This window comes from Rhamphochromis sp. 'chilingali' (assembly GCF_963969265.1).
Source record: "Rhamphochromis sp. 'chilingali' genome assembly, chromosome: 2".
NCBI classification, from domain to species: Eukaryota; Metazoa; Chordata; class Actinopteri; order Cichliformes; family Cichlidae; genus Rhamphochromis; species Rhamphochromis sp. 'chilingali'.
Genome location: NC_137930.1, coordinates 27,743,732 through 27,764,516, shown reverse-complemented (window position 1 = coordinate 27,764,516; position 20,785 = coordinate 27,743,732). Strand labels below are relative to the sequence as shown.

The 20,785-nt window shown below is 41.6% G+C and overlaps 1 protein-coding gene across 1 annotated transcript in view; it reads right to left on the bottom strand.

Annotated features, from left to right (window-relative positions):
• The window catches only part of LOC308392793 (breakpoint cluster region protein-like), a 94,861-nt gene extending 76,368 nt beyond the window's left edge, over positions 1-18,493 (bottom strand). Inside the window, exon 1 of the mRNA XM_080876023.1 lies at positions 16,030-18,493. Coding sequence (XP_080732149.1) covers positions 16,030-17,653 — 1,624 coding nt within the window. The 5' untranslated portion in view covers positions 17,654-18,493. The remainder of the gene's footprint in view (positions 1-16,029) is intronic.
• Between the last annotated feature and the right edge of the window lie 2,292 nt (positions 18,494-20,785).

The following is a 20,785-nucleotide window of genomic DNA, read 5'->3' as shown; positions in this document are numbered from 1 at the left end:
ATTCAGCTGTGTATCCAACATAGAGGGTAATGCAACTCTTGGATGGTCACACTGTGGGTAAAACACACACTTAAACAGACAAAGATAAACACACACACACAGATAGAGGTTTGGATCCAAAAACGTGCTTGAGCACTCACCCAAACACACACACACACTTTCATAACATTAACACATCTGTTTCCCTCACTGGAGCAACGGAGGCCTTGAAGCCAGATGCCACAATGTGTCTGCCAGAGGTGAATCTCTTTCTGTCTGTTCTGTTTTTCACTATAATCATTGCTACCTCGGCAGGCTAAATCAATTCATTAAAGCTCGTTTTTACTGTGTAAAACACTGGAAGTTTCCACAGTGGAGAGAGAACTCATACAATGACAAAAGTGCTGTTGTCAACACATGCCACTTTGGATGTTGCGTAACTGCGTGATTACATTATGTGCTCTGCCGTTATGCTTCATTATATAAACCAAAATGCAGCTACTCTATATGCAAAATACTGCATGTAAGAAGAGGAGCTGACAGGAGTTACAGAGTAACAACGGCAACTTCACAAAACACAAATGCAAATTCCATAAATCCAAAGTTGTGTGCACGTTTGCTTCAGTAAAGTGGCTGCACCTGTATGTCCAGTGCACTCCAGCCGGCTATCTCACTGAAAATGTGAGGTGGTGTAGCTACTGAATGCATCTGTGATGAGCTTGCCAGAGTATCAATGTGCTTTTCTTTGTTTTACACCAAATTAGTTCATATTATTAGATTATGACCGCTAAGAGTGATAAGCATCAGTATCAAAGAACAGTAAGAGCGCTCTGTTACCTATCAGATAATTGGCTTTAATGATAATGGTACTTTTCTGCATTTATGATTCTAATAATTTGACAAGATCCCCAACACCACTGGCTGAAATGTAAATCCAAAACATAACACAGCCTCCACCGTGTTCTACCTGCTCCGTGCATAACAATGACAGTTTGAACAAAAAAAAAAATGACTCCATTAGATCTGTTGCCACTGATATTCAGTCCAGCTCTTGTGTAATGTGGCATACCTCAGCCTCTTTTACCCATTTCCCTTCCTGAAGGAAGGCTTCTTTACCACCACACTTCTATTTAGACCATTTCTGATGAGGCTTTGGCAAACAGTAAATGGATCAACCAGTCAGAGGCATCTCTTAAGGCCTGTGTCAAGACTTTCCTGAATATTTTCCTTTTTCTTAAAGCACCACTTTCAAATACTGTTCATCTGCTGTACATAGCTTTTAGGCCTTTCACTTCATTTTTTTTATGCCACGCTTGTTGAAATTATTTTGATTTTATTAAGGACACACTGCACACCGTGTAATGTGACAATGTATTAAAAAAGCAGCCAATGTCCAAATAAAAGGGTGAAGGACCTTCACAAAGCAAGAAAGTTTTTGCTCCTTGGAATAAAACTACCTAAGGAATTAAGGGTAGCTCAAGACTGTATAAAGTACTGCAGATGTAATATCTTTAAGAGACAACTTCAGGAAAGAGAAGCATTGTCAAAATTAAGGATAATTTCAGCCAACACCAGGAAATACACCTAACCACCACCATATCACCTTTCTCAGATGAGGCCATTCATCTTTCAGCCAACTGCTAAAAGATGCACAAAGGTATTCTGATGGGACACTGACTCATTTAAGTAATCAATAGAGTTAAAAATATCTCAAGGCACGATACATTAGTAATAGAATTATTCTACCTTCCTCTGGTCTGAAGAGCAGACTTTGGGCACCACAGACAGATCATTTCTGTTTTTAATGCAAAGTCACTCTCAAGGCAAAAGCACAAACATTTACACAGTAAATACAGAAACATATTTGCGCTCGCGCATCAACATCAGGGAGTGGCATCGCTCTCTGGATAAATGCACAATACACATGAATAAGAAGTCTTCAGAGAACCAGAAGCATTGGTTCCCCTGAGTGACAGATATATAGTGATATTTACAGATAGTGATATTTACATAAAGTGTGCTTGCATCAGGACAGGCGCCTGGTAAACGCAGTCTTCCTTAAGACACACTCATGACAAAGCCTAAAGAAAGTGGCAGTGTGTGCCTTTAGTAAATAGTGATATAGGTGTGAGGGTTTCTGCTGGGTGTTTATCTTTGCATGTGTTTTTTTGGGGGTTTTTTGAGTTCCTTGGTTCAACTGTGTTCTTTCGCCTTTTCCATCCACTACTACTACCAGTAACACTACTCAAATACTGGACCCAGTGCACATGTGGCATTCTTCTCTCAAACTTAATTTAAAATCTCAAAAATTATGACCACAATAATAATGGTCACGGAGTTAAAAAAAAAAAACTAAACAAAAACCAAACCAAAAGCATTACAATTCAAAAAGAAATCACGTGAAAGCACATGCACATAGCACTGCTCTTAACTGCATGCTAATTTGTTACTCAGTGCAGTTATAACTATATTTATATACTTTACAATCAGCTGTAGTGCTAAATGTCCAGTTCTGTAACTACAACAGAATTAGCAAGATTTTATCATTTTGTGTTATTAGGGTTTAATAAATCGTTTCCATAACAAATTTTGGAGGAAAGAAATTTTCAAACAAACACAAAAACATTATAATACTTGGTATTTTTAGCTTTACTGGTGTTCAGTCAAAGCTTGTAAAACTTCTGTGTGTCGCATGTTGTTTTTAACATGTTCTGAACTGCAGTTGAAAATACAGAATAAAAAATGGTGAACATGAAAATTCTAACTGTGAAGGAGACTCTGACCCAAACTTGGTGTCACAAAACTATTTTACAAAATAAAACGTACATCATATTTATGTAATCTACAAGTCATCACTTCTAATGCTGTCAGAAACTCTCAGAGAGCAGACGATAAGTAAGTATGATGATTGTGCATTTAAAAAGAAGGTCAATGCTTTTTAAAATCAGCTACTTCATTTTCAATCCCTGGGATGGGCTAGCTTCCACTCCTCTTGTCTTACGATAGCTTGGAAAGACTTCATCCTCCCTGCAACCTTAAACAGGATAAGTGGTTAAGAAAATTGACAAATGGATGGCTAATTCATTTTTCTAGTTAAAAGGACAAATATTCTCTGGTTTCACCTTCTCAGTGTGATGACTCACTTCCTTTATCTTTCACTTTAAACACTTACTTAAAATCTTCGGCTTGTGGCGTGCCGGTTTGCAAACCGAACACATCACTGCAGCGTGTTAAGACAATTTTTTTTCACAATTCTATAAAAGTATGTTTGTTTTATTTCTGTGAATTAGAATAGGCGGACATACTAGGTTGAGTACTGGGTGGGTGGGTGGGTGGGTGGGTGGAGATGAGTAATATGACACCCTGTGTTACAATAGTCAGTTTCTAGTTTTTCAGCAAAGGGGCCCCAACCATCAATAATGGATGAAAAGAGAGTGGTGCATGCATGCAAGCAAACACACCCTTTTGTCAAAAGTCAAGAGTGGGATTATTGGATATGCAGCTATAAATGTGAACAACACAGATCTGTATAGTGCACAGAGATGGTTAGAAAGGTTTACTTTAAGAAGCGTCTACAACCAACTCACATAAACACTGTACAAATTCAGCAAGCCACAGTATGTCAGTGCTACAGATGCTGCTGAGAAAAGACTTCTTGAGTAGTCACTATGAGCCAGTCACAGCCACTTTACTCTGAGTATTCGTGGGTCTATAAAGTGGGCCAGATGAGAAAGAGCTGCGATGAAAATGACACAGTGTGGTATGTAAAACTGGAGCACTCGGAGAGAGAAAAGGAAACAAAGAGAAAGAAAGAAAGACCCAAGACATGATAAAGAATGGCAGGGGGGAAAAAAGCTAAACACACAACAGGGTTTAGCTTTGACCATGTGGACTCCATGTGGACATAACAGAGGAAGCTCAGAATCCCACAACAAAGCAGCGCATGCAGAATAGCTTCATAATCCATTCCTCCTGCATCCAAATTCAGTTTCTGTAAACCATCAGTAAGATCAATGTCAGATAAGCTATTTGGCAAGTTTGCTCTGCTTAACCTGACATTTTAGAGAGGTCTTTTTAATTTCCTGGTTTTGTTTTTTAGATGTACTTATGTTTGATTCAAATTGGCTCCTTGACTTTTATAGTAAGTGGGACAAGGTATCAGCCCAGTGCAAACATCACACGCCTTCACTGTGACTTTGTTTTCTTGCCATCAGGATTATTTGCACAAGGTTTCTGTTGAAGACTTAAAGATATCACGCATTACGACTGAAGTGCTGTGAGGGAAATTACCCAGACTTGTCGTAGAGCTATGTACAGGTAAAACAGAAAAAGCTGGACAGTTGGACTTCTTATATCCACATATACGAAGTCTTGGATTGGATTGTGTTGCCTGTCAGAAAAAAATAAGACTAACATTGGATTGGAGCAGAAATGTAGAAAAGAAAAAATGCTGATGCAGATAAAAGGTTTTTAAAATTTGAACAATTAATAAGAGATTTTTGAAGACACACTTCACATTCTAACCTGCTCAGGATAACACTCAGATTTCTCTTACTTGCTGTTATGGGACACTTTTGAAAACATCATGTTTGCACTTCGAGGTAACAAATTAAAATTGTAAAAACAGCATTTGCCACTATCCGTAGTTATGTGTTCTGTATTCTTGCAGACAAGTGCCGTCTCCCCACAGCTGAAAATCAGCTGTCATGGCCAAATTGGGCTTAAAAATCAGCATTTGTACTGTCTAGTGCGCTCCAGGCTGAACAGCACTGAATGAGAGAGGCAGCCGGAGAGAGCAAAATGGTCAGGGGGATGGATAAAGGGATATTGAGTGACATAAAAGAGATTTCACAGAAGGAAAGATGTTACCGAAGGGCATTCAGGGAAGAGATGGATGAAGGGGAGGGGGATCGCAACATGAAATCTGATCTTCCCCAGGAGCCTACAGTTATCCAGTCCCTCTGCAACTAGCAGCTCAACGAATAACAGACAATAAAGGGAGCTAGAGTGAGAGACAGCATAATGGGATTTCAAACATCTCTTCACATCTGCCGAAAGGTTGCTTTTTGACATTTAACACATGTCTGTTAAACTGGGCAGATCCTCATCCTCTCAAAACTGACAAAGTCACATTGCAGTCAGTTTCACATATATTTTGCTCTTTGTGCCTAATAAAGTGTCTCTGAAGATGTGGACATTATCCTAAGTTTTAATTTTTCTTTGTCCTAAAATGACACTGAAATGCATAAAAACTGGAGAAATACAGTAATGCACAAGAGTATCAGGTATGAACAGCTTTATTCCTGACACAGCCTGAACTCTTTTAGGCAAACCTAATTTCTTTAACGAGTCTTCAGGAATAATTCTCAGTGCATCCTGAAGGACATTCAAAGCTCTGCATTAGAAGTGCATTTGGGGTCATTACACTACTGAAAAATGAAGCCACTGTCAATCAGATGCTTTCCAGATGGTATTCCATGACGGATGAAAATCGGACAGTACACTTCTGCATTTATAATTCTATATTCTTGACAAGATCCCCAACACCGCTGGCTGAAATGAAACTCAAATCATGACAGAGCCTCCACAAGGTTTTACAGATGGTTTGACCAAAAAATTTCAAATTTGGATTCATCACTCCATAAGACCTGGTGCCACTGATTTTCAGTCCAGTTTTTATTTAATCTGGGACACCTCAGCTTTTCCTCCCCGTTTCCTGTTACTTGGATCAATGGCTTCTTGATAGCCACACTTCCACTGAGACCATTTCTGATGAGGCTTTGGTGAACAGTAGACAAATCAACTGAAAGACCAGAGGCATCTCTCGGGTTTATCCATTTTTGTCCATTTTTTGAGGACATGCTACACATTTGCCAAGATATACCAAGTTTTCAGCTGATTCTTTTTAGGAAATCACCTTGTTGGGGAAAATGCTATTTTATGTCTGTGAAACTGTGTGGCTTTGGTATTTTTTTATTACACTCCTCTAAGGAAATAAGAACTAATTTAGTTTTTATAACAAAATGCATAAAGATACAAAATAAAATTGGTTCTTTGGTTGCCTGCTATGTTTTAAACACAATGCTGGTTCATGCCTTGAGTTAATTGTATTTTTTATGCTGGAATGACTCACAGGTCCTTGTTAAGTGGCTTAGTAAACAAAAAACTGGCCAGATTCATGGACTAGACTGAAAATGAGAGAAAAAGCAACCAAAGTCCAAAAGGAACCTTTGAAAGAACTGCAGTCAAATCCTTTGCCACTGCCTATACCCAGATACCTTTTTTAAATAGATCTCTAAAACACAACTTGTCTTCATAAATACTTTCCCTTTCACTCTGACAGTTAAAAAAAAAAGGATGGACTGAAAAATGTGGTTAAGTCATTTCTGCTCGTTCGCTCTGGTCTGTAAACATCTGGGTCAGGAGTCCAACTCGAATCAGTTTGATGAGGTGGTATTTTTAGTTTTAATCTCTCCACCTCCTACTTTCACAGAATGTTGGCACCACAAAATAGAGCCTCGCTGATATAATCATCTGATATGCTGCTTAATACACACCAGCATGACATCCTTGTTACAGGACATGATGCTGGTAAAAATGTGTTTGCTTTATTTACAAAGGTTTGTCATAGTTTCTGGAGTTTCCGGTTTTTTTTAGTTTTTTCTTAGTAACTACATTTTGTTATAATCCTGCTGTGTGCTGACATTCAATGAAGCATTTGTATAAGTAATACTAGCCAGAATATCCACACAGGAATATTTTAATCATTAAATCTAAAAAATAAAAAATAAAATGCATACACACACCTACACCTTGCCTGGCCAGTACTTTACAACAACTATTGACTAAACAAACTCGTCTTGCTACTTAGGTTAAACACAGTCTTATAGAGCCTAAGAGAAGGGGGGAAAAAACAAAACAGACACACAAGTACATGCATACACACAAAGAAACAGAGCAAGCCAGCTGACAGGTTCAAAGTATGCAGAAAGCCCGCAGTGTAACAGGACAAGCAGAGGGAATGGCTGGCTGTAATGAGCTCTTTGTTTTCTTTTATGTGTCATTCCAACCGAGGGCTGGGGGTTGGGTTTGGATCAATTGTTCCAATTTGGAATCATTTCAGACTGACAAAAACACCTGGACTGACTTGTATGTTCAAGCATTTCTATCAGAGGACAATGTGGAACTCTTGAGAAAGTAGGATACTGGATTTTATTCAGCACAGTTTACCAGTAGACTGCCTATAGCCTACTGGTATAGTCCATAGTCCCTGCTCATAGTCTACTTCTTTATGTCATTGAAGATAACCAATATTGCTCAAACACTGTACACGAACTGCTATTGTGAAAGAAGAAACAGCGCTCTATGAGTGAGCTTTGTACAGAGCACAGAGCAGTCAGCCTTATCTACTAAAAGCCATCCTGGTGAGCTCATTCTGTCAATTTTAGCAGTATGCATCTGCCTCAGCTGTAAGATGGTATATAGATGGAAATTGGCTTCAAATAGAAAGAAATTAGAAGCAGCACTTTATATGGTGCTCAGATGAAGTGAATGAGGCAGGCAAGGAAAAGGCAAATGGGAAAAGGCCGGGGGTGATGAGATAAAGAGGATGAATAAAGTGCAAGAGAAGACCTTTAGGGAAACAGGCGCATGATGTCATTTGTTGCTCATTTTCTTTTTTCAGGTTATTCTTACATGTTGTGAATGTCAATGAGGCTCGAAGCCTGTTTTGTCAGATTTCATACTGAATTGAGATTAAATGCAGCTGAAAACAAACCGAGCAACACGTCTGCTGTGAGATAATGATGTCTTCCTCCATGCGTGTTTGATAGAAGCACAGTCTGAGGGAAAACATGGGAATGTGGAGGGGAAGACGGCTCTTAATCATCTGCAGCCACAGAAAGCTTGGAATGCCTGAAGAGTTTCCTCTCTCCGTTTCACCCTTTAAGATTCACAATTTCAAAATTTTCATGAATTTTTAGACTTTTCTGCACCTTCTCTCCCATATGGAAAAGATATATATTAATCTTATAAAGTTTGTATCTGTCTCGTGTGGAACTTGTATGAAAAGCATACAAGAGTGAAAACAGACATAAGATCCCTTGAAAAATTATATAAATGAAACTTGTATGTTTTGGATACTTCCTAAAACAATATATGAAAGTAATAAGAAAGTGGCCACTTTCATGAGTAAATCATATAAGCCTTATATGATTCACTATATGAAGCAAGCCAAATCTGATGCAAGTCTTTTATAAGTTTTCTCTATTTCTTTTCCATATGGGCTGTTTCTTTTGCTGAATCCGAGGTAACATCAAGAACCAACCACATGTAATAGTTCACTCTGAAAACAACATGTCCTTCACTTTTTTCTTTTTGCAATATTAGACAAAAGACAGCATGATATTGAGGGCATTCAGGGAGCCGAGGACAGGGGATATTACAACCTATTTAGAGCTTAACCCTCTTTAGTTCTGATGGAGGACTGTGGTTAACACTATGAATGTAACTAAAGCCATTTTCTGAAGAACTATAAGCCTTTAAGGGTATAGCTGCAGGAGGTGGTAGGAGTGCATCTTACACTGGTACACTGAAAAAAAAAAAAACTCCACATACACACAGTGCATGTATGGAAACATAGCTGGAGGAAAAGTCAGATGCAGGTGCACGGGAAGAGTTTTTTTCTGCTTTGTAACAAGAACGCCTGCTGCTAACAGCTGGCACTGATTGTGTTGTTTTACAGAGATTTCGTCAGGTAAACCCCTATTCAACAATTACACACAGAGGCCTCACTGTGAGGGGTGTCCTGACTTTGATGTCTCTCTGCTTTTCCCCTTGCTTGGTGGAAAACCAGGAAGAATAAAGACAGAGAAGTGAAGTGCCACTAAAGGGTTCCAAGCAAAGGAAACCAGAAGCAGATGTTTTAATGAAGCATTGCTGGAAAGAACAAAACAAAGACAGTATAAGAAATGGCAAAGAAGGGAAAATGGTCATATAAATGTATTAAATCTGTAACCACTGTAGGTCAGGGGTAACCGATCTAAAAATCTTGGGCTAAAGCCCACCAATAACACACGATTCACTGTGGGACGTTTCTGTATGACTTTTAAACGTGAATACATGTCAATCCTAAGTGTAGCATATAGGACATGATGCATTGGTGCTGTAATGCTTTAATATGAGCTGTGTTAAGTGAGGAAAAGTAAAAATGTTAGGCAATTTTTAATACCCTGACTGAAGAGTGGCGATTAAGGCTTACAGATTTCAATCACTAGAGAGGTTTCTGTTGCTCTTTAAGCAACACTGTTTGGCTTCCAGTTATTACATGTGCGTGAAAATGCATCACAGCACTATAGGCTTATCTGCCTCACATTGTTAATAAAGCAGCTCTCACTGAGATCAAAATGTGGCTTTATATTGGTCACAGTGTCAAACTATCTCCTGGAAGTAGACACGGAATATGAGGCCTCACTCACACAGGTCTAAAGTCCTGCCAGCGACCATCTGGCAGCCACCGGCTAAAAGAGAAAAATGTGTATGCTCTGACCGGTTATGAGTGGTTGTTGGAGGAAGTCAGCAGCCAATCGTGTGAAATTGGTTACAAAGAGGTTTACATTGCCGAATTATTTTCACCTGACAAGAGACAGCAAGCTAGACCCCTCTGCTTAGTTCACATAAGCTTTCTCTCAGGAAATCATATGTATTAATACTATGTCACTGTAAATTTGTGTTTGCGTTTCCATGTCTTACAAACATGATGGTCACTGTTTCACTTCACATGTTTTTAGTTATTTAGTAATTTTCTTATTCTCTAAACTGAGATATTTAATTATATAGCGAGCTCTGTGACTAGTAACACAACCTTGACATAAATAGGTGGCATGCTCCTTTATGTCTAGACAAAAGTAAATGAGTGTAAACAAATCAGTACGGAGCCTTGTGGTCTCAACCACCTTAACCTGGCCCCTTAGAGACCTGGCTGTGATTAATAACCCATGCAGCTAACCGAAGATATGCAAAACACCAGAAAACACACAACAGCATGCACTTATACTGCAAGTACAAAGCTCTGTGGTAAGTGGTGAGCTGTGCACGCTAACTAGTACAGTTTCCATGCAGTGTGGCCAATCAAAATTATAACCTGAGTGACTGGGACAGCACGGGCTGTGTTAGGGGAAGCCAAGATGGCCACTGTTCAAAAGTAAGGGGAGTTTTTAAAAAAAATAAAGGGGGGGGGGGGGGGGGGTCAAGTCACCAAAGTTTATGACAGGGATTTTCCAAGTGCCGTCAGCGGCCGAGAAAAGATTGCGGCTGGATGCTTGACATAGGAAATACACAAGCAAATACAAAAAGAAGAATTAAGTGAAGCAGGGAAAAGTAATTACCCTGTGGAGGGATATGAGTGTGTGCTGTTTATGTGTGTTTGACTTTGCATGTCTGTCTGCAGTTTTCAGTTATGATCATCCAATCTGCTTCCCTTCACCCTAAGGTTGGTTTGAATGTCCAAAACTGTCCCCAAGCCTGCAAAACATGGACAGCGGACACACACACACACACACGCGAGTGCACACGGACACACACAACCTCAAACAACAATACACACAGGAGGCTCCAGGCTCACAAACCAAGCCAGGCAGTTTGACTTTCTTTGGGGAGATGCTGGACTTGCTCCACCCTGCTGTCCAGTGCCAACCAAGCAATTCTAGGCCAGCCTCTGTGCCAGACTGGACTCTTACATCAGAAACACAGCAATGCAACATCATCACTGAACACTACAAGGAAACTCTACCTCTATCCGCATTATATATTTGAATGCATATGAATCAATTAGCGGTGATCTGTGGCATGCATGCGGTGGTTTGGGGACATATTTTGGTAAGAATTTGTGGTGTAAAGTTATTTTGTATACAGAATATTGTTTGGATCTGGTGGGGTTTTTTATGTAATCTCTTAAAAGCTGTAATTTATATTGGTTAAGATGTTACTGGAAGCTTTTATTTCTGTAAGCACCTCATAACAAAAAAAGGGATAAATTTTTATGTCCACTGTGGCACAAATAAAATATAAAAATACATCATTTGTAATATGAAAGTTGTTTCAACAATCTACATACCTACATATCTTTGCGCATCAGTAAATACTTATTATTTGGCTTTTGGGGTTTTTTTCTAGCAAAGAAGATTTCTTCTTCCAAAACTGATCTCGCCAAGGGAACAAAGGGTGCAGCCAGGCCTTTCATTGGCCTGGTGCAGCCAGGCCAATGAAAGGCTGAGTTGAGCACCCAGCTGGCAAGAAAGGCAGATTGGCTTCCCCTCCTTCAGCCTCCAACCTCTTCTCCTTATCCTCTCATACTTCTTTCCACTACTCCTTCAACCACTCAAGGCCTGACTGTAAGCCTGCAGCCTGCTTTCACTCCCCAGTTCACTCAACTACACATGCTAAATGCATCTTTTTTATAGTCACTGCCATCCCCGTGTGAAAAAGGGGGTCATTGTGCTACACAAGGATACTATAAAACATTCCTTTCCATTTTCTCTCCCCCTTCTGTACATATGTGAAATACATGCTGAATCATATGATGCAAAACATACAGCCCCTCTCAGATCCTCTCTGGCTTCCCTCTCACAATGCTCACTCCACTGATCACTAGTTTGTTACAGTATTTAAAGATGCTGAGCAATATTTGCGACAGCCAAACAGGCAACACACTTAACTCTGATTTCACGGGGAGGATCTTGTGTGTATGCATTTCACATTATGGTGTTTCAGGTGACAAATATATTAGAATTATATCCAGAAATGCACGCAGACAGACACTGATGACATAATCAGATTTTTTGCCCTCAGGAATGGTTTTTCTATATGACTGTTTTTTTGTCTTCTCCTACACATGTTTTAATACGTATTTGCAATGACAAAAGTTTTGCTATTACATTGGTGCTCAAACTTGCTAATACTCAGTTATTCAAGTGCATTTGATTAGCAGCATCTTGTTGTCATTTACCCTCTTAATTCCTCTGGATTCCAAAGGGTGCGTTTAGTTTTTCACAGGACTGCACAGAGTCAAAGGAAAACTTTTTTCACATGACTGTATATCTACCACAGGTTTCTTAATACGACTGGTTGCCTGTGTAAAATTTAGCACCATCCTAATGCAGATTTTAAAAAAGGTATTAACCTATTCATTTCTATAATAGAGAGTTTAAGAAATGCAATTACTTTAAAATGGTTAGTTTGTGATAATCCCTGCACATAAAGCATGCAGTACTTATAAATAGGACAGATACAGTGGGTGAAGTTTTCTTAGGTTTGTCCTTTGCTATCCCTGCTATCCCACACGGATCTCTTGACCCAACATCAGGCATTCTCACTTTCTTCCCAGTAACGATCACTAGAGTTCGTCAGCGGTTCTGAACCAGGATAGGTAGTCCCTGAATGTGGGTTGTTGTGGGTTCAGGAAAGATTACTGGAAAGATTTTTCTGGTAACAGGTTGTTGTGTTGTTGCATTCCCGCACCTTATCAAGTTAGCACGTCAACTGAGCTTGTGTTTATATAGCCATTTGCTGGCTGTCAAAGTTGAGCATTAGTAGTTATGGCAACCACTGGATCTGTCCAGGGAACACTGGTGGCAGCAAAGTAAGGGACATCATAACCTGGACTTGCCAAAATGTTTGTGGGTTGATGAACTCGGTGAAAACCCTCCATCCCCTTTGCATCGCATGTATGGGCGTCAAACATGCACAAGCGTTGCTGGCAAACACCAACTTCTGAAAACAATGCTATACAGGTAGAATCCCTGAGCAGCGTTTGCAAGTGTTGGTGATCTCAAAGATTGATCCCCACTATTTTGACACCAAGGCAAAACCCAGCAATAAACCCAGCTAGCACTTGCATGGGCAAATGTAAGAAAATCCTGCCTGGTATAGCGCAAGGGGCAATTTTAAAGTGGTGATGGGGGACTCCGTATTCTTGAAATGATTTATCTCAGACAGACATGGTGGTAGCGGCGCTTCCGTGACTGGTCATGCCAGAAGGCGCTTCCCCCATAGTGATATATCTCACTCAGTTTTCAGAGAACCTGGGTTACGCTAGAAACAAAACATTTCGTCAGACTTTCCTTCAGATTAATTCATGGAAACAATGTATGAAGACACTAACCATTTTTTGGGCAGCACAAGAATCATTGCACTTTCTCTAATGAACTGACCTCTAAAAACTTTGAGTGGGTGAGATGTGTGGGTGGGGCTGGGCTGGGGAGCAAAACCTGAGTAGGGACACTTTCCTGCTACCGCTAAAAAATGTGAGTTTTATCAGTTAATCCCCATCAGTAGGTTTACCATACATAAACCAAATGACCTCCAAGAGTCCCCATATTTTTGTGTAGCTTTTTTTCATTTTTACTGTATTAAATTCGATTTTCTGTACTCGCTGTAAAAGCAAATTAGAAAACTCAAAGTCAAAATGTAAAAGAAATGTGTCAGTCTAAGTCAGGATGAATGATTAAATGTTTGAGGGTATACTGCTGAGCTCATATTTGTTCAATCAAGTTCAAAAATGAAAAGCAGCCGAAGGGGTGGGGGGGAGGGGTAACCTGCCAATCTTCCCTGCTTTTGCCATTATCTTTCACTCGGTCATATCCTCAAAAGATCTGGTTGTTATATTTGTGAGAAGAGAAGAGAAGAGAAGAGAAGAGAAGAGAAGAGAAGAGAAGAGAAGAGAAGAGAAGAGAAGACAATGACCTGGCCAGTCGGCATTATCTCACAATACAACAATGGATCAAATAGTGGACGTTTACACCTACTTCTAAAAGCACTCCAACTTTAAGGTATAAGAGTGGGCATCAAGCATGTCTCTCTTTGTGTGCGAGCCTGGGTGTGTGTTTCTGTTACACAACGGGAGAGTTCTTCCCATCTGTGCCTCTTTCCAGCCCCCGCATCCCTGACCAATGAAGCGAGAAACGACAGCTCTGCCTTGCACTCTGCCTCCCTCAGTCTTCCTCACAACACCATCCCGCTCTTCATTATAATCAGCCGGCCACTAAAAACACATTCACTTCCTTTACTATCCCTTTACCTGCCTGTCAAAAAAAACAAAAACAAAACATACACACTAAGGGCCCAAACATGATGCAACATTCACTGTTATCAACATCATATGTATCTGCCCTCAGCTTAAACCCCAACTAGAAAACAAGACATCCCCGCAGGGTGTCTAACCATCATTTTTTATCTTTTGCTCAAATTCCAGATTATCCCACTAAATGTATCACCCCCATCCTGCATTTCCATCCCTGCTTTTCCGGCTCGCCTAATTTCCCGCAGGGCTCATTGTTGTGGAAAAGATGCTAAAACAAAGAGGGCAGACAGTGGAGTGATAATCCTAAACATACCAGCTGGAGATAACATAGCCATTTGCTGTGGACTAGCTATCTGGGTTTTGCTGCTAAATGAAAACATCTTAACATCTTAATTGCTAGAGCCAATAGCTTAGCATTGCTCTAAACTGCTACTTGCTATTTTAAAACAAAAAGTATTTTCCTTTCACTACAAGTATTTCTGGCGTGGTTGTTGAAACAGGATGCAATCACGCACCTTGACGATCGCATCCGGCCTGGAAAAGCATTTTAGCTGATCCCACCAGGACCACTGTGTCAGTGGTTCAATTCAAATAAATGAATTATAGATGCAAAGAGGCCTGTTCAACATTCAGGATATTAAGACAAATAGCAGTACTGGTATACACACAATAATGCTTTCGAGAATGAAGGTAGACAGAAATGTTACTTAGATTAGCTACATTTTTGCGTACTTGTACAGCTGTTAACACTGTTCCTAAACTTTCCTTGCTTTCACACTTTCTCTTTAACTTTCAATTCTTCTGGTCCCCCTGTATAATACTGCTTGTGTTTCTTTCCCTTTTTACCATCTATCAGACTACCTCCTCCTGTCTTTCCAGTTCATCCTGGCACTGGAGCACGTGTGTGATGCCAGCATCCTGCTGCCTGTCTGGTCAAGCAGGATGCCAGTCCTAAATCTGTTACAAGTGAGTGCTAAAACACTCCTCACTTCCATTGCAGAAAACCAGTGAGACAACACTCCAAAATGAGCGGACGTGCAGCTAACCACACCTTGGTAAACAACAATCTATATCTGAAAAATATACATATATATCAAATATTTGAACTACCCAAGCAGTGTTTGGCTTTTCCTTCTTGTGACCTGGCCCAGCCTCTGAAATGGAAACTTTACTGCGCAATTACAGTAAACTGTGCCCTCCTAATGTGCTTTTCCTCAAAGCAACACACTTCACTCCTGCTGGGCTTCAGCATGACAGCTCAGTAAGCCAGTACCCATGATTTCAGCTCCAGGCTGCACATCTCTCTGCTAGCGGTTTCTATTACAGGTGCCATAGCTGGAAGGCTGCACTTTAGCTGTTAGGTATATGGCAGATAATTGTAGATAATTGTTTGGAAAGATAAGACTGGATTTCTTTTGTTCTGCCGGTGAAGAGTTTCAGGCTGTGGTTCAGGGACAGTTTTCGAAATTCTGAAAGAAAGAAAGACAGGCAGGAAGACAGACAGTTGTTCGAATTCCATACTAACAGCCGCAAGAGTTATCTGGGAAAGGCTAGACCTGCCGTTTCAACGCAGACTGACCACATTTACTGTTCACCCAGCCGACACACATTCCAGAAATAAGCAGAGGTGGATCTTTCATCTTTCTCCCACGCAAGGCTGTCCAGAGGACACACAGTCCAGAGTGTTTGCATGCACGCACAAAATTGTGCTAACAGTATCTCTCACGAAAACGTTTGGCTGCTTTGTGGCTTGAAGAGGAAATACAAATTACATGAAGAAGGGTCTAAAAATGCATAAGAAAAATGAAAACATACCAACATAATTCCAGCATGACTAAATAATACTCATTCACTCAAGCTTTCACTCTTTTCCCCCCTCCCTCCTCACAGAAAGATGTCCTACAATGTCCTTCGCCCTCCAGCCCACCTGACCGCTAACAAAACATATATTACAGACAGCAGCCACCACTCACCTATGTGATCTCCATGGAAACTGTTGTCATGGGATGTTCTACAGTGAGGCATGAGGTCATGATGGGCAGCAGGTGGCCAGATTTGACCAGTCTTGCGAACACTCACAATAGTAGCCTCAGACATGACCACATGGCCTCCCTGCTGCCGGTGGTGACGCTTCTGGGACTGTGGCGTTGGAGGGCTGCTGCTGTCGAAGGAGTGCTGAGAGTTCTGGGAGTTCTGAGAGGGTGAACGGCTCTTCTCTCTAAAGGGACGGCGGAAAGCAGTGGTAGGGCTGGGGGAGACGTGGCTGGACTGACCTGAGGAGAAGTCCTCCTCACTGGATGTCAGGTTCTCGTTGGAGCTGCAGTCCGGTGTATAACCGCCACCTCCACCTACATCCTCAAAGCTACCTGGGGAATAGGAGCGACGAGGCCAGGTCAGAAGGTGATCATCACATCCACCATGTTCTCTCATTGTGACTCCACTGCTGCTACTTCCACCACCCCCTCGTCCATCTCCACTGCCACCTTCACCCATCATCACCCCACCAACATAGACGCTGGAGTAGGCTTGGAACTCAGAGGGCTGCCAAGGAGGGGGAGGTGGTTTTCCCCCATTGGCCCTTCCTGAATGCCGTTGATTGGGTTCCCCATCTTCATACTCTGCATCATAACCACAGGTGCTTTCAGTGGACCTTCCTCGATAGACTGGCCTGGCACGGAGCTCCCCTGCCACCGTAGCCAGATTACCTGGAAGGGAGTGAAGGGATCTCTTTCGCTCCATCTGCATGGCCTGGCTGCCTAGTGAGCTGATCTTGTCAGAGACGTCACGGTCATTGACCCTGACTAAACCCCTGTCATGGTGGAACTCCATGTTGGTATATAGCGGTGGTGGTGGCAGCGGCTGCTTCTCCTGGCCCTTAGCTACATCACCTGCTGAGTGCGAGTTCGCCCGTTTGATCCTCTCAAAGTTGGATCTAAGAGCTGCCACACCAAGTCCCATTCCAAGCTTGTCCTTGGGGTCAGTGGGAAGGTCCTTGTCAGGGGGTGGAAGGGTGGGCCTGCGGGGTGACACAGTAACACCACCTCTCTGCTTTGATGGCGACAGGCCATCGAGGTTGTCGCAGGAAGTTGACTCTGCTTGCTGAGGTACATCAAAGGCTGACTCCAGGCCATCACCGTGGGAGGCTGACTTCCTGGCAGGTGGAGGTCTGGGTTTGGACCTGCCAGATCCATCTCCTAGAGGCTGAAAACGGCTCCTATCCCCACTACCACCACCACCACCACCATATCCTCCACCACCTCCTCCTATGCCAACTACACCAGTCTCCTGCATGTGTGGCTGCTGGGATTGGATTTCAGCACCCTGTGTGGCTGCAGGGTCCATCCCCTCATTCAAAGGTGTCTTTCTGAAGCCCCACCGCTGTTTGTCATAGCTCTTTCTCTCTTTGGCCAGGAGGGTCTGGAGGTAGATCATGCGGAAGCGCTCCTTGTTCACCTCCTGCTCCAGGCGTCTAATGGATGCTTTGCACTTTTCCAGCTCCTGCTCGATGCCCCCGACAGACCGCAGCTCCATCTTGGGGGGCTCTGACTCTGGGAACTGCGCCTTCCACGCCTCAATGAATCCCACCGGCTCCACCATATTATGTGGAGATTTTTAGGGTGGGGGGGTTGTGACCAGCTCTGGTTCACAAACAGAGGGCGGGGGGTGATGTCAAGTGTGCACTGTTTTACCCTCCTTTGTTTTTATTCCGATCACCACAGATTCCTTATCGACAACAATGGCCACTTCCAGTAGCAGTGACAATGGTTAAAGGTAACCCGTTCACAAGCACACAGTCTAATTGCACACACTTGTCTTAGGTTGCGCAGTCGCAACAATACATCCCATTCTGAACAAGAGAAACCGGCTGTTCAGTTACAGAAAAACTAGGGAATGTGCGAGATATAGAGATGAATAAAAATCTGTAATCGAGTTCATAATTCTTGTGCATTATTCCAGAAAAGGCCACTTTTGAATCGTTTTTTCTCCCCTAAATCAGCGTCGAAACAATGACAGTATGTCTTCGCTGGGTGACACTGGTGGTCTGTTTCCCACGGAGAAAAAAAAAGAAAGAAAGTGTTTTAATCCTGCTTGGTTTACTCACTCGCTGTCTGTGTTTACCATCCCAGGTTTGTGCGCGGTTCATTCACTCTTGCCCATTCATATGGCTGTAATCCCAGGTGCTGCTGCTGGTCCTGACCAAGCGCCTTTGTACCATCAGCGCTGAAGGAGAATGGATAAAAAGCGCAAAATGCAAGCCACGACAACATCTGTTTAATAGGGGAAGGGATCAAGCGGTGGATCCGGTATTAATTATATTGCTCGTTTCGTTATCCCATTTTTCCACAGCACCTATGTGGTATTTTTTTATCAGTTCCCTTCCAGATTTATCCCGTTTCTTCGGCCGTGAAAGTGCCGCTGTGCGCGCTCCCATCTCAGGCCAGTAGCACTGGAGGGCTGCAAGAATGGGAGGGACCAGAGCCACAGTGAGTCTGCTGGTTAAAGAGACAGAGCTGGGGTACACATATTTGGTTTTCATTGAGCTTTAATTGTCTTTTAAATAAAATGTATCCGTCCAAGCAAGTTCAAATACACTACTGTAGTTTGTCATAAATTAATGGCTCTTAGTAAAATCTGAACTCATATCCCATCTAATACATCAGGAAACACAGGGTACCACTACTGCTAGTGTTCTCGCTGCTTTATACATTTTTATTAAGAGCAGTTAATATAGATTAAGAATTATTACAGCTTCTGGGTTCATTTGAATTTTACCTGTGTAGCAGGTGTTATTGATCGTGTAGGTGTACTGCTATCTATAACCTAACACTGCCACCCAGTGGAGTAACGTACATACGGCGAACGTGTAATGTAATTCCGTAGCTGACTTTTTTCTTAACCACAAAGTTCAGGTCAGCTCAATTTAATTTATATATCCACAAATCACAACAGTAGTGGGTCTGACCCTACAGTAATACAGAGACCCCCTATGAGCAAGCACTTACTTGGAAGTGGGAAGGAAAAACTCCCTTTTAACAGGAAGAAACTCCCGTAGTGCACAGTGAAAATGTGAGCTCAGGAAGTAGAGCAGCCCATCATCTAATTTGAAGGTTGGTGGTTGGATACCTGGTTCCTCCAGTCTGAATGCCAAATACGGTTGGGCAACATGCTAACCCAATGTTGCTTTCAAGTGCATCAGTGTGAATGTTAGAACTCAAGCACAGAAAAAAGTGCGTGTATGAACGGGTACATGAAGCCTACTGTAGAAAGAGCTTTGAGCGCTCAGGTAGAGTAGAGGAAGAACCAGTCCATTTACCATAACTTCAGTACAATAATAAAAGGAAGAAGCAGACAATTCAAATGCTATGTATTTTTATTTACCTGAAATCACAACCTCAGTAATGCATGGTAACCATTACAAGTCTTCAATAATGATCGTCTTTTGTTTTGTTTTTTTAAAATATGGTTACTATTGTTCTTCAACCAGGTTTCGCTGAAGAGTTTCTACCGTCCCTTCCCCCGAATTAGATCACAGTTTTACAGCAGTTCATAAGGATACATTATCAGAATTATACAGAGGCAATAAGAAAACAGAACACTGTTGTATTGCAGGATTACCAATGAATCAGTGTCAGTCTGTTGTACTCATCGCAAAAGACTTCTTCAAAGTAAATGGGTCAGTGATCAGCCTACAGTAGGAGTAAAATTCAAATGACCAAAGTACAGTCAAGTTTAGCATCACTCATTTATCCACATTAATATTGTGCAAATTACCCAAACCATTACAATAAAAACAGTGATTTTTGCAATATATCTTAATGTTATCTGACTATAATACATTAGAATCTATAAATACAAACTGCAAAGCCTACATACAGCTGAAACGCATGCATGAATGTTCCTATTTTTTACACTGATGTAGACCTAAGACCATTCAACCCAGTGTTTTAAAGATTCTCTATGTGACAAGCTACCATGGAAGTTGGAAATATGTTCATCATGCAAGAGGGATCGTTGAGGCCGTTAAGAAGTTCCCTGCACACAAAACATAAGTGTTGATGATTTAGCATCTGCACGCGGAGGTACAAGTGTCTCGAGAAGTATGTGGTCACGTGTCGTGATGCATTGGGCAAAAGGAGCTAGGATAAGCTCCCAAACCCTTTTGAAGTACATCCTTACATATTTGGTCTCATTACTGTAAAACGTGTCCTAATTATTTACTTTTTTTCCTGTCTGCACAACGGTACATACTGCTGGTCATCATGGTGTCTGAGGTGTGTGAAGCCAGAGTGAGTGGACACCCTGGGTTGTAGGATGGCTGCAACTTTAGAGGCTACTCTTATATACGAAGCATTTATGAGAGCCAACCTAAAAAAGGAAGAGGAAAAACAGTTAGCACAAAACTCTTAAAAATGGTGACAAGTATTCCCATTATTTGTTACACTGTACATTTTCTACCACAAGAGAGGATTTCGTGAACATAAGCAAGTGTGAGAGGGGTGAAAAGAACAGCACTCGGTGGCATTCACAGTAGTGGCATGTGGCCAAAGTCAAGTTGTTCTGTTTGTCTATGTACTGGTAGTCCTTAAAGACTCCCTTGCATCCCTTCAGTTACTCGTATGCTTCCCAATTTAATAACAAGACACCCATTCGTTTTGTTTTATAAGAGTCTTCTCTTGTTAATTTAGCATATCTGGAAATGGATACTCACTCTAGTGACAGGGTGGCCAG